Raw genomic sequence first — 14,986 nt, 5'->3', positions numbered from 1 at the left:
AACAGCAACATATCCTCCATATATGGGGGGGGGGGGTTAGAATGGAAAAACATGTGCGATTTCAGCAACTGTGGGACAACTTTATCGAATGCTAAGACAACTTTTAATAATTATGCGATTCAATGAATATTTGTATTGTACTAACGCAGTGGAACTACAAGAGGCCCATGGGCTACATCGCTTACCTGAGCACTGTGGCTCTGAAAATAGCAGAAATCAGCCCAGTATTGAACGTTTAAATGCATAAGTGGTCCTAATCTAAATTTAAAGGGGATGGGAGTTTATGTGAACAAACTTTAATCTACACTTCTTGGAATTTTCTCCCATAAGTTTCATCATTCTTGACACTGTGGATCTGACGGGCATATAACATAAGGGCCAGCCCTCACCCCACCCTACTTTTTTTCGTTTCAAACATATTGTTCGAAAGGTTCATTGAAAGGCTTTACGTTTTAATTAAGATACTTTACAACCGCTTAGGTAAACAGTTTCATATTTATATACTAAAAATATCAATTCGTGAAAATCATTGTGCACTGCATGTACTTTAGATACATGAGGCTGTCACAAAAATTTCAAGACCGTAATCCAATATAGTCTCTTTCACATTTTATTGCAAAAAATTGACAAATATGAGAGGAAAAACCTCTTCCCTGCCCAATTCTTAATTTTGAGTTCTTTGAAACTTCCTATTTACAATAATGATAACCATTATTCTACATATTTGAGTCTTTTTCGGGTTTTCTTTCCATCTACTAAGTATTTCTTCACCCCACTTTGAAATAATTAACTTAAGTATCTGGAATAAATGGTGGTTTTAAAAAAGTCAATTATTACATGAGATAAGTTGGAAAAGTGAAAGAAAAAAAGGAGTTAGAGACGATTGTTCCTTGTTACAGCAGCTGCCTATATAATATATATACCTTGTGAAAATGAATGTACATACACTGTGTGAGTAAAGGGGCGCCCAGGAGAGGGGTTGGTTAAATTCGTTTCAGATTTTTTTCATATCATCATGTAAGTCAGGGACGGATAACTTTTTTTGCATTAGAAAAAAGTTTGACAAACCAAGGATAAAGAGAAACTCCGTTTCGGGTGGGGATTGGGGGTTGGGAGTACTGTCCAAGGACAGCTTATTTATTTCCTTGCTAGTCGAGGGTAGATTACTAAGTATTCATTTTTAATTTTTTTCGAGAACAGTCTATTTATTTTCAAAATATACCAGGCCCATCTTTAGGAATCAGGAAATGCATGTGTAATAAGATTTTGGCTTTAAAGACATAGGCGTCGGAACCGGGGGTGGGGGGGGGGGGGCTTAGCCCCCCTTTTTTTTTTCTCCAAAATTAGACTTAGTAAAGGCATTGAACATTGCTGCATAGGTATACGCACGAAATAGGATTTTCGTGTTTGGAAAATACACATCCCTTGTTTCTTTTTGTTTTTGTTTTTGTTTTTGTTTTTTTTTTGCTTTTCAGTTTTTTTTGGGAGGTCTAAAAAATTTTCTTACCCTTAGCCCCCCTCTTTAATTTGCTTCCGACGCCAATGATAGATCAATATTTTCCACGCCTTCCATGATACAATTATTTTTTCACAACTTCTGCTGAGTATCTGCTAACCCAGTACCAGCTTGAATGTTGTCAGTATTCAAATCTTCAGGACTTTATAAGGATAATGATGCAATGTTTATAAGGATAAGGATATAAAGTTTATAAGGATAAGGATATAAGGTTTATAAGGATAAGGATATAAGGTTTATAAGGATAAGGTTTATAAGGATAAGGATATAAGGTTTATAAGGAGTTATGTTATAACGATTAATAAAATATATATTGTATTATGTAGGTCGTGGCCACAATCGCCAAATCAAAAATAAATGATTTTAAGAAGTTATATTTGTCTTCATCGTCTTTAATAATTACCCTGTACATACAACATTCGTTAAAACTTAAAAATAAATTGAACTTCAATCGATAAAATTTGAAGGTAAATGGACACGTCTTCCCCGGCCTTCCCTCTTCATCTTTTCTCTCGAATATACGCATAAAGAGGGTCTCCATTTTTCACCATTATATTTTGTACCAAATTGCAACAATCTCAGCATGCATGACTTGGGTTGATACGCGTAACTAATAAATCCAATGATCAATGAATCATGCACTACTCGACTTATACTTGTACGCAAATATGAAAAAAGTAAACTTTGATATAATAGAATAAAATAATCGACCAATTTAAATATTCGTAATGGACTGAAAAAATCTTAAGATTTTTAAATTCAAGGTTTAAAAAAACTTTTTTTAAAATTCAAGGTTAAAAAAAACTTTTAACTTTGCAGGTTACATTCAAGAAAACGACATCGGGACTGTCTACTCATTTTTTGAACCCCGAAAACAATCTGTATGTTGCAGCTGACCGACTTTAGCGTGGGAGAGACGCGATCTCGGCTACTTCCTTTGATGTGGCGAGAATGTGACGTAGAATTTAAAGTTCTCAACAATATATTCAAGAAGTGGTGTGAATCAGATGTGGATACTCAAAATTTCCGAAAAACTTTTGAACAATTTGATATCACAACGTTTTACCAAAATCAACAGCTTAAAAACTTACGACTTTTCAACTTTATACACAACCATTCCCCAAAATGAATTAAATTCCAGGTATTTTGATATCATTGACAACTGCTTTTTCAATAAAAATGGACTCGTAAATATACTTACCTGGTCATTGGTCATTTGCAAAAGTATTTTGTTAAAAACATTCTGACTGCACACACAAGTACTCTGAAATTAACATTAAAAAGATGCTTGTGTTTCTGATTGACAATATCTATATGTGGTTTTTGAAGACCAGGTATTCCAACAATCTATTGGAATTCCCATGGGTACCAATTGCACCCCGTTATTAGCAGACCTACTTTTTTATTCCTATGAAGCAGAATTTGTGCAAAATCTGATGCGTGAAAAGAAGAAAACACTGTCTGTGGCCTTTAACACGACATTTAGATATATCGAAGACGTATTGTCAATTAACAATGGTAATTTCCATTCCTACGTTGATACGATATATCCTGGTGAGCTTGAGATAAAAGATACCACAGAGTCTGACACATCTGTTTCACACTTGGATATTTTACTTGAAAAAGATGTTAATGGTAATCTAACAACCAAGCTATATGATAAACGTGATGACTTTAACTTTTCTGTCGTCAACTTCCCTTACTTATGCAGCAATATATCTTCATCACCTGCATACAGAGTTTATATATCTCATTTGATTCGATACGTAACAGCATGCTCTACGTATAAACAATTTTGAATCAAGGTAAATTATTGACAAGCAAGTTGATGAAACAAGAATACCAGCTGTCTCGTTTAAAGTCATCATTTCGGAAGTTCTATGGTCGATACATTGACCTTGTCAGCAAATACAATTTATCTTTGAGTCAAATGCTGACTAACGTTTTTTCATACTAATTGTTAGACCATTATTTATACACTGAATTGTGGACGGATTTTTCCGTTATTTCCCGATCATGACAAGGAACACACGGCGGGTGTGACCGGTCAGCAGGGGATGCTCACTCCTCCCTGGCACCGATCCCACCTCTGATGATTCGGAGGTCCGTGTTTGCTCTGTTCCTATTTTGTATTGTTTTATAGACTTTGATATTGAATACTGTTCGTTATCTCCATACCTTTCATTTATCAAACAAAATCTTGTTTCTCAAAATTTCTTTCTCAATTTTACTGTTATGTTATGCGTTGGTATAAGTTATTGTCTGCAGACTTTATGAACATAAATAGTAATAAAAAATCAAGATAGAAATACACACTGATACTGTAATTTATATATTCATTAGATACAAAAATGGTTTTTCTTATAAAATTTTGGTGCTAAATTATAATGACCACTTCTCGTGACATAATGTTGATTTTGAACACGAAAATAACATATGTTGCACTTGGTCACGTAAATCAAAAAAATATACAAGTACATATATACAATGATATCTGTGGTTATTTCCACATTTTGGTTTACTTCTTTTCATTCAAGATAATAATTTATTGATCAGAAAAGGTAAGTTTATTATTTTTCTTGACAGTTTTAAAGATAAAGTCAAACAGTAGATGGACTTATAGTTTGTTTCAAAACTTTTATTCGTGTATTTCTGTCTTGTCTTATTAGCAGAGACAGATGGCATATTTCCCAAGTATCTGCTTGCTACTTCTTATAGCATCAACAAAAGAACTGAATGCATCAGGTAACTCAGAAATGTATTTTATGTTCCATTTTTTGCAGATATATCTTGCCGAGTTGACTAGAATTGTTTACATTTGTAGTTAACTTTATTTTCAAGTACTAATAAGTGAACGATTTTTCAAAAAACATAAATTTATCAATTTAGATCAGTCATTTGCCCTATGTGGTGATCAAAAAGGCTTCATACGCTGTTGGAGAGGAACAAAGATTCAGATCATATCCGCCAACTACGGACGAACAGATAGACAAATGTGTCCGGGTGGTAAATCTGGTACAACTACCTGTCGTTCAAAGACGTCAGACCTCAAGGTGAAATGGAACTGTAATGGGTACCAGACATGTCACCTTCATGCTGCTGATCAATACTTTGGAGACCCGTGTCCTGATTATTCCAAATATCTGGAGGTCAAATATAGATGTGTGAAGAGTCCAAATCCGCAAACGAATGGTAAGAAATAAAATTGATTCGCTGAATCCTCTAAATAACATTTTTTGCAATATAAATTACATTATTTTCTTTGTAATTTTTGTTGTAGTGAAATCAATAATCGCCTTTAATGCGTACATCACAAAACAATTGCATCTACATAGAAACACCCCCGTCAATGTTGTATATGATGGCGTTTATTACAACATCGGAAATGCGTACAATCCTCGAAGTGGTTTTTTCACAGCGCCATCTGACGGACTTTATGTGTTTACCTGGACAAGTCTTGTTAAAGTGAAAAAAATCTTTGATGCTAAAATCCTGGTAAATGGAGTGCAGAAAGGATACGGAAACTGCAACAACGAGGCCAATCCAGGTTATGAAAATTGTGCAAATACTGTACCCTTGGTCCTGAAAGCTGGAGACAAGGTGAACATAAGAACAACAAATGCAAATAACTTAATTGACAGATGGTCTAGTTTTAAGGGATGGAGAGTTGAATAAAAATGTTTTGAATGTATGTTTTCGAATACAATGTTTTGTAATCTAATAAATACTACAGGTATTGTGAGCATCGAGCTCATTAAATCTTACCCCCTCCCCTCCCATATGTTCATTGTGGCAAAGTCATGTTTTGCACTGGAAGACCCGAAATAAGTGTAAGATCAAAGAGTAAAATAAAAGGTGCACAATGGCATTTTGTTATAAAGAATCTGTGAAAGTATCATTAAATTTCATTCAGTTAAATAAGAGGAGGTCCGGGTAGGAGATGGGTACCCCAAAGCGTAATAGACGGACGGACATCCCGATCACTATATATCCTTTAACTTTACAAGCTGGTGTATAGAAATGTAATTTCTAGAGAATGAACAAGCAAGAAATAAGAAGGTTCAACAAGAGATACATGTACTGTAAGCAATGAGTTCACTAAATTTTACCCCTCGACTCCAATATGGTTCTTATGGCAAAGTCATGTTTTGCACTGGGAGACCAGAAAGAAATGTCAGATCAAAAAGTTAAAAAATAGGAAGTGCACGACTTCATCATGTTATAAAAAATCTGTGAAAGTATCATTTAATTTTATTCAGTGGTATGAGAAGAATGGCGAATAAGAGATGGGTACCCTTCAATATTACAGAAAGAATGGCTGTGTCCATGTTTTCCTCTTGGAAACCCAAAACTTGCGTCCGATCCAAAAGTAAAACAGAGGGTGCACGATGGCATTATGTAAAACAAAGATTCTGTGAAAGTCTAATTGAATTTAATTGAGTGAAATAAGAGGAGTTGCGGATAAGAGATGGCACCCCAAAGCGTAACAGACGGGTGTACAGACAGACGGATGAACCGACGGACATTCCGCTCACTATATACTCTCCCGCTTTTCAAGCGGGGGTATAATAACAGTGTGGGCAAGATGTTCTCTATACAGAGAAATGAATGCTTTAAAACAATAGTTTTAAAATTCCATTCTAATGAAATCAATTAATACAGAAATAGATACGTTTATTATCTTTGTCGTTTGATTCATTTATTATACCCCCTGCTTGAAAGTGGGATGGTATATACTAATAAGGATGTCCGTCCGTCTGTCTAGCTGCACGTCCGTCCGTCAGTTACGTCTTGGGGTACCTACCTCTTATCCGCAACTCTTCTTATACAACTGAATGAAATTTGATGAGACTTTCAGAGAATCTTTATTATGTATAAATGTCATTGTGCATCTATATATTTTGGGTTTCCCATAGCAAAACATGGACACTACCATTATATTCATATGGGAGGCGGGGGTATCATTTAGTGAGCTCACTGCTCACAGTACCTCTAGTACCTCTAGTTTTATTTAAGAAGTGTTTCGGCTTATATTATATTTTCTCTTCTACTGCCCAGTAAAGAATGATAATGGCAGATTGCCTAATATGTAATAAGTTGCCTACTGCTTTTTGTTTCTGACAGGTGTTAGCATATGCTTTAGTATAACAGTTTTAAACTCATATATTTTAAACCCCAACGTTATAAATTGATTGCATTGACCACATCGACCACTGATGCTGTCGCTGTGAAAATAGATCGATCATTAACTGATGACTAAACAATAAATTTGTTGTCAAGTGATGAACGTGTATTGAAACAGATTTTAATACAGATTGCCTGAATCGTGATATAAGAGAAAAATAATAAATACAAATGTATATATTAAGAATTAAGATTATTTTAACCAAAACTCTAAGAAAAAGTTTACAAGTAAAAAGTGAAGATAACGATCTCAAGAAATTTATAAACATAACAAATATATGAAGATAGCATAATAAAACACGAGACTTTGGAAATTTCAGAGGTGGGATCAGGTGACTAGGAGGAGTAATGATCCCCTTTTCAACGGTCACACCCTTCGGAAGCCCTATGTATTAATTAGATAAAATGAATTTTCTGTAGTCAAATCATTATTAAAACAAGTGCCTAAAATGGGTATGAAACAAGTCAGGCAAAATGATACCCAATGATATGCTATTTTTGCAAACATCATAAATATCATTACAAGGACCATAAAATATACGAAAAACCGACTCTAAAGGAGGTTTTAAAATCCTTGAAACATCCACTTAGCAGTGGGTAGCATGTTTTGCTTTAAAAATCAGTCTGTTAGGTAACTGTTAAGTAGCGAATAATACTAGGGAGAAATAAATACCATTCAGCAGGTGAAGGTAGAATTTTCCAAAATAAATAAAGGAAGTTGACGGTGGAATCGGAGAATAAGTGATCTCGTTTGTCATACACATGTAATTTACATGTAGTTGTTAATTAGTCTTCATCATCTTTACTTTAAAAATGTTCATTCGTAGAGCAAGCTCTTGCGTGTCAAATCAACTGAGAGATATCATTCCGGTATGCAGGTGATGAAGGTATATTGCTGCATAAGTAATGGAAGTTGACGATTCAAAGTCATCACGTTTATCATAGAGCTTGATTGTTAGATTACCATTAACGTATTTTTCAAGTAAAATATAACAATTATTTTTGTCTCTATCAGCTGTATCATATCCGACTCTCTTTTTATGAATCAGTCTTAAATGATAATCTAAAAATTGCTTATAGAGTCAAAAGGATAACATTATCGAAGACATGTAGTTCATATAAAATAGGGAAAAGGTGTGTCGATCCCAGATTTACAAAAATGAAAAAGGCCTCCATCCCCAAGTGTCTGTGATTTGGGTATATCTTTTACAATAACTCAAGGCATCTGAAAGACAAGATGACTTCATCTTATCCGTCATCATCTTCCCATTTGATGTAGCAATATTCTAAGCCAATATCTTGTTGACTTTTTCAAGACAGTTTATTTTCTCATTTTAAATTTAATGTAGAATAACAAAGTAGTAAAAGTTCTTGATTTTGAATTTCATAATATGAGATTGTAGCAATTACATAACCTTTTATCAATCATTTAAAAAGCAGATATCATTCGGTACACTGTGGCCGAGAGTCACGAATTGTCAAAAAAATATCTAAAGAACAAATTAAATTAACTTTCAATTAATAGATTTATAGTAAGCAAACAAATATGAAATTTTAATTTTAGCCAGTCTTAACAACTGGTTAATACCAGGTTATCATGACCATAGACCAGTTTCAATTAATTATAATGCATGATATCAGAAATTTCGATCAAAACCTGTTACATTCAGTCATTTACTGCGTAGTACATGTAACCTGAACTCTTATATATAATACACCTTACAAACCGAGAGTCACATTTACAGTTTCTACTGCAGAACTGCATGTGCAGATATTGACAATTATATTATCAAGGTATAGTCAATATTCCACCTTTATTAATCTGGTACATATAATACTTGACATTTTTTTCAGTATCCATTATGTGATACAAGACCATCTTTAAAAGATTGCTTCCCTCTCCCAACTCAAATTTTAAAAAAATTGAGTAGGTATGTAGGGTATTCTTAAAAAAAAATATGGAGAATATGAAAGATTTCTTTAAATAATGATTTCTCAAAATATGATAATTTCCTAGTATTTCATATATATTTACTTTCTGAAAAGGTCGTCAACAATGTTTATGTTTTATTTTTATTGATTTCTTAGTGTTGAAGTGACTTATTGATGAGTAGAAATTAAAAAAAAAAAGTTTGTCCTTTAATTATCAGTTTCCATTGTCAATTTTAAGGTAGGACCAAATAGATTGGTCAAATTTTTCCTCAAATTCAATTTTTCTGAAACTTTGATATTTTGTTCTTGGATACAAAATCTCTCTTTATATATGATATGAAAGAAATTCAACCGCACATTTTTTGCCCACATAGTCTGAAATATGGCCTATCAGACCCTTATAAGAAGATTGTGAAATCAGACATTCGACTTGAGAATGAGCCTTATTTTAGAATTTTCGATTGATCTATTGCAAATTTGTGTAATACTTTTAATAAAGATAACCTTTTTAAGGTCAGACGAGACGTTCCTCAAAATCTGTTTTGTATATCTTTGTAATGTATGAAAACTATTAAAAATTTTAATAACATTCTGATTTCTAAACCAGTTTCTAAATGTTTTTAAAGGATCCAAACACTTAAACATTTGAAATTGGAAAATTATTTTTCTTCCCCAAAGGATTATATAAGAAAAACTACCCCTGGTATCTTGCAGAAATGCCTGGTAAGGTACCTCAATTTTTTGTGCGTAAACATGTTTAAGTAGCAATACTTCAATGACAAACTTTTAGAAAAATTTATCTATTATTAAGGAACGTCTCGTCTGTCCTTAATACTTTAAATCAGTAAGTCACATTGATACTGGTAAATTTGGGTAAAATATTAAGTAAAATAGAACAAACATTGTGTCAGAAACTGAACAATCACATGTAAATATCCAACAGTTTAAGTTTTCTTAGGAGAAAACGTATAATTCAACTTTTATAAAAAATCAACAGAATGATTCAAATAGGTCCTAGAATAAAATGTGTAAAAATGAATAAAATTGAACCGGTGGTTTCGGATATTTTGGCGATGAAAAAAAATCAATGACAAAAAAAACTAAAAGATTCAGTAGATGACGTCACAATATTTGACCTTTGACCTCTTGATATGACCTTGACCTTTGTAGTACATAAAGAATAGAGACACCTTATATATGTGTCCAAATATCATCCCTCTACTATTTATGGAAAAAAAGTTGCAATGCATTTTATAACATACTGTTACATGCCTGTTTTTTGCACTTAGATAGCAAATGTAAGCTCCCAAGTGACCAATATATAGGATTCTCTGATTTTTTTCACAAAATATAACGCAAATACGCCAAAACTTATTATTTTTCTTTCAGGGATCATTCATTGTTGTCAATATAGTAATATTATTCTTTTTTCCTCCAGTCCTTTTTAAGAAATGGGTTAAAATAGAATCCACGGGTGTTTTTCCTACCTTAAATGGAAAATGTAAATTACATGTAGCTGGCAACCTCTCTCCTCCATCTTCACTTTTAGTTATCTACCAGTTAAACCGAAGGATACTATAGGTTTTCTTCGTGTCTATCCCTCCGATATCATTTTGTCGCTCTGGCTGTCTATTAGTCTGTCCCACTCGGTTTTCCGCTCTTTTTTTTAAAGCTTGCAGATATTGAGCTAATATTTGGTATGTGAGTGTATCAAGTTTGCATGTCAATGATTTTTATCACAATTATTACTGTAGTTTTACTAGTGTAAAGAAAAAAACCACTTTAATTTGATTTTTATTTACGATACCACCGTAGCCAATTGACAGAAAATGATGAGACAAATTCTATCAGCCATTTTCCTTCTTTTGCCTTTGATGGGAATGACAAGTCTCAGGTTGGTTATTTTTTTACTTTGGATGTATTTTGTAATTATGTCTTTGAACTTCATATGAAGTCAATAATTTTAATTCAATGAGGTACAATTGTTTATTTTTTAATATAGATCAGACGTTTGCTCTTTGTGATGACCAGAAAGGCTTTATACGGTGTGCCAAAGGTACCAAGATACAGATTATCTCCTCTAATTTTGGCCGAACAGACACCCATGTCTGTCCCGGAGGTAAAACTGACACAAGCACCTGTCGGTCAGAGACATCTGAAATCAAAGTCAAATGGAATTGTAATGGGTACCAAACGTGTCACCTCCATGCCTCAAAGAGCATATTCGAGGATAAATGTCCAAATTACAGTAAATATTTACAGATCACTTATCAATGTGTCAAGGAACCACAAGTTCAATCTGAAGGTAAATGGACATTTTCTTAATAATTTTATCCCCATTTTTTTGATTTATTAGCAATTAATTATTATTGACTGCTAAAGAATTATTTTACTTAAAGTAAATATCATATTGGGGGGGGGGATTGAGTATTTAAAAAATGAACAAGCATTCATATAAATATTATTTAAAGATACACAAAGCACTTAGATCTAACCCTTCTTAACCTTACGTACTAATATTTTTTCATTCTTAATTTATAATACTGCATTAAATTGGGATGTTCTTGAAAAATTTTCTCAACATTTGTTTTTAAAATTGCGTATGTAAGTTTTCAATTAAGGGACTCCGACCCTCTGCCAGGAAGGACAACTCTTTAATTTATAATTTAATTCAAAAAGTCTTTAAATGAAGCTTGAAAATTAAATATTTTCATGCAACAATTTTCATTATATGCCTCTCAATGTGCTTCAAGGTTCTTTGCAAAGCTCCATAAATTACTTCTAATTTCATATCATGTTAATAAACATTGGTATCTAAAGATGCTTTTTCGGGATAAAAATTTCTACTTTTAATTAGACCTTTCTGAGAAGTTTAAAGAACCTTGAAGCACATTGAGAGGCATATAATGAAAATTGTTGCATGAAAAGATTTAATTTTCAAGCTTCATTTAAAGACTTTTTGAATTAAATTATAAATTAAAGAGTTGTCCTTCCTGGCTGAGGGTCGGATTCCCTTAAACAAAGAAAAAAGAAGTTCAGAACTTCATTGTCCTTAATGATAATTGAAGTTTAAAATTTTAAATAATTGTCTACATTATAGCTTGTATCAATCTAATTATTTTGATAAAATGAACACACAAATCAAAACATATAAAAATACATTTTTAATATTTTTTTTTTCGAATTCTTCCATATGTCAATGAAAACCTTGAGTCCCTTTCGGTAAATTCGATTGTTTAAAATGTCTACTCTGTAATGTCCGGATTTACCAAGATAGACAGTCGCCTGCGTGGCGTAGTGTTCAGAGCGTCTGCTCTAGAGTCGCGAAGTAAGGAATTGATCCTTATGTCGCGGGTTCGAATCCCACTGTGGGACGTGGAGACAGGTTTTTCGGATGAGACCGTATAAACCAAGGTCCAGTGTCGCAGTAGGTGCTGGCACGAAGAAGATCCCTTCCTGCTCAATGGCCGTAAGTGTCGAGCTTAGGAAAAAATGCAGCTCTCCACCGGTACATGGTGACGTCTCTATGAGTGAAAAATTCTAAAATGGGACGTAAAACAATATACAATCAATCAATCAATTAACCTTGAGAGGGACGTGAAACAGCATACAAACAAACCCTCTCACACACGCACACACCCTTACACACACACCCCACACAAAACAAGGTAGAAATGATAAATGTATTAAATTAGTATGACATATAATTTTACTCAAAAAATATGGGATAAGTAATACAGTTGTTTCAAGTCTTATTTCTTTATTTAGGGAAAGATTTGATAGCTTTCCATGCCTGTACTCATAGAAAATTATACCTACATAGAAGTACCCCAATTAACATTGTTTATGACGCTGCTTATTTCAATAATGGGAGCGCATATGATACCCATACCGGTTTCTTCACTGCGCCAGCTGATGGATTGTACGCCTTTGCTTGGAGTAGTTTGGTAGCTGAACGAAAAATATTTGACACAGAAATTTGCGTCAATGGTAAAAGAAAAGGACTGCTTGCCTGCAATAACTTAGTTAATCCCGGAATGCAGTCATGCTCTAATACTGCGCCACTAATTTTGCAATCTGGCGATAAAGTTAACATACGAGCTATCGACGGAAATCAACTGTGGGAGTATTATTCCAGTTTTCAGGGGTGGAAAATTTGACTTTTTTCATTCTTGTTTACTTTTTTATCACAAAATGCTTGAATAAAGAATTTATAATTACTTAGTATTTTCACCACGTATTTAGGAAATATATTTTTCAGAAAAAAATAATTATCATTGGAAAATAAAGCCTGTTCAAAACTTAAAGTTATGGCTTATGTTAATTTTTCCAAAGGAAGATTTTAACTCCAGGGCCAATGTCAAAGGGTCATTGTTTGTACGCAATGAAAGGCCTTGGTTAAAATTTTATAAGTAGGTCAAACTCCAAGGTCAAGTTGGAAGGGTCGAAGTTGTTAATATCCAATAAAATGCATTTTCACTAGGATTACATAGGTGAAGTATGAAAGCCCTAGCTCTTACCGTTCTAAAGTTATGGCCAATGTTAAACTTTTTTTAAAAAGTAGGTCAAACTCCAAGGTCAAGGTCAAAGGGTCATACTTGTTGGTATCCAATGAAAGGTCTTGTCACAAAATATACATAATGCTGACTTTAAACGAGGTTGTTGAAATGCCTGTAACATCAACTTATCAGTTAGTAGCGTACCTCAGTTTAAAAATTTATCGTACTCAGAGCAAGCTCTTGAGTAGCGAGTAAGTTAGGAGACATAAACACCATAAGCAGACGATAGTGGAATATTATATGAAATATGTAGGGAAGTTGACAAAGAAAAGCTCATTTGTTATAGAATTCACATGGTAGGTGGTTCTTATCGTCTATAATCATAAAACATTCAATTATGAAACAAATGCGACAGATTCAGTGGTGTCTTATATTTCAAGTTTACTGGGATAAATCGAGTCGATACATGAATGAAAATTAACTATAATTGTAATTAGATAAAATATCGTCGATATATTTGAATGGGGAATGTGAAGGTCACAGCAAGTGCTTTCCTCCTTTATGCGAAAGCATTTGAATAAATTCTACTTCAAATTCATATAAAAATCATTTCATTTAATAGAGAGGCACAGTTCCAGCAGTCTGTTGGACACTTTGTCTCGGAAGACTACATAAAAGTTGTCAATGAGGTTTTTAATATCAACTTAAGACTACTTGTGTGTACAATCAGATTGGGTGTGCACAAAGTAATTTGACCAAAATGTGAAAATTCCGAATTCCGTTTTTAATATTTAAAAAGCAGTTGTCTATGATATCAAAGAGCCTAGAATTTACTGTAAAGCAAGTTGTATCAAGTGTACGTGTAGAACAGTTCTAAGTTTTAGTATTGAAGACTTTTGAAAAAAAGGTGTTTTTTAAGTTTCTAAAAGTTCTTTTGAGGTGTTGCGGATCGACATCTGATTTACACCACTATACTCAGTATGCTGTAGCAAAGTATCTCATTCCAAATATTTTTTCACTGTTTCTGAAAACAACGATCCTTACAAAGATACGCAGCGGGTTCCAGTAAATGCTCAACCAATCCCCCCCTTTTTTTATACTTCTCACTAAGATATTAACAGTAGTGAAGGAGAAACTTAAAGAATTATGTGCAACAATATATTCAAGAAGTGATGTAAATGGATACTGAAAAATTCCGAGGACCTTTTGGACAATTTGAAATCACAAGGTTTCACCAAAATCAACAGCTTAAAAACTTAGGTCTGTTCAACTTTTTACAAAACAATACCCCACGATAAATTAAAGTCCATTGTCAGGCTTTTTGATATCATTGACAGCTGCTTTTTCAATAAAAATGGAACTCGTAAATTTACTTACCTTGTTATTCGTCATTTGCAAAATTATTTTGTTAAAAAACATTCTAATTGTACATACACGTACTCTGAAGTTGACAACAAAAAGCCTGAGTTTCTGATTAACAATATCTATGTGGTTTTTGGAGACCAGGTTTTCAAACAATCTATTGAAAATCTCATGGACACCTATTGCACCCGTTATTAGCAGATCTTTTTTGTATTTATTTGAAACAGATTTTGTCCAAACTCTTATGCGTGAAAGGAGAAAATACTTGCTGTGGTCTTCAACTCGACATTTAGATATATCAACGACGTAGTGTCAATTAACAATGACAATTTCCATTCTTATGTCGATACGATATATCCTGATGAGTTGAGATAAAAGATACCACAGCGTCTGAAACATCTGTTTCATACTTGGCTATATTACTTGAAAAAGACGTTAATGGTAGTCTAACAAGAGTTAATATATCTCAGTTGATTCGATACGCAAGAGCATG

At 33.4% G+C, this 14,986-nt stretch overlaps 2 protein-coding genes across 2 annotated transcripts; both read left to right on the top strand.

The window, feature by feature from the left end:
• The first annotated feature begins 4,194 nt into the window (after positions 1-4,194).
• On the top strand, positions 4,195-5,191 carry LOC134229414 (uncharacterized). Its single transcript, XM_062711171.1, has 3 exons — positions 4,195-4,261; positions 4,406-4,708; positions 4,797-5,191. Exons 1-3 carry the CDS (start codon positions 4,195-4,197, stop codon positions 5,189-5,191), a joined length of 765 nt encoding a protein of 254 aa, XP_062567155.1.
• Positions 5,192-5,639: 448 nt separating this feature from the next.
• Positions 5,640-12,792, top strand: LOC134229413 (uncharacterized). The gene is made up of 4 exons (XM_062711170.1): positions 5,640-5,689; positions 10,448-10,482; positions 10,635-10,937; positions 12,401-12,792. Exons 1-4 carry the CDS (start codon positions 5,640-5,642, stop codon positions 12,790-12,792), a joined length of 780 nt encoding a protein of 259 aa, XP_062567154.1.
• The last annotated feature ends 2,194 nt before the right edge of the window (positions 12,793-14,986 follow it).

The sequence above is a fragment of the Saccostrea cucullata genome, unplaced genomic scaffold (genome assembly GCF_032062105.1).
Source record: "Saccostrea cucullata isolate Sc308-1 unplaced genomic scaffold, CSIRO_AGI_Scuc_v1 ctg368, whole genome shotgun sequence".
Classification (NCBI taxonomy): Eukaryota; Metazoa; Mollusca; class Bivalvia; order Ostreida; family Ostreidae; genus Saccostrea; species Saccostrea cuccullata.
Note: the sequence above shows the minus strand (reverse complement) of the source record. Positions and strands in the feature narration are given on the sequence as shown.

Bases quoted from the DNA above. Each gene is read 5' to 3' on its own strand.
- LOC134229414 (XM_062711171.1), top strand. From the start codon at position 4,195: ATGGCATATTTCCCAAGTATCTGCTTGCTACTTCTTATAGCATCAACA. The intron at 4,262-4,405 runs GTAACTCAGAAA...TTATCAATTTAG, and splicing joins AAAAGAACTGAATGCATCAG to ATCAGTCATTTGCCCTATGT. The intron at 4,709-4,796 runs GTAAGAAATAAA...TTTTTGTTGTAG, and splicing joins TCCAAATCCGCAAACGAATG to TGAAATCAATAATCGCCTTT.
- LOC134229413 (XM_062711170.1), top strand. From the start codon at position 5,640: ATGGTTCTTATGGCAAAGTCATGTTTTGCACTGGGAGACCAGAAAGAA. The intron at 5,690-10,447 runs GTCAGATCAAAA...ATACCACCGTAG, and splicing joins CTGGGAGACCAGAAAGAAAT to CCAATTGACAGAAAATGATG. The intron at 10,938-12,400 runs GTAAATGGACAT...TTCTTTATTTAG, and splicing joins ACCACAAGTTCAATCTGAAG to GGAAAGATTTGATAGCTTTC.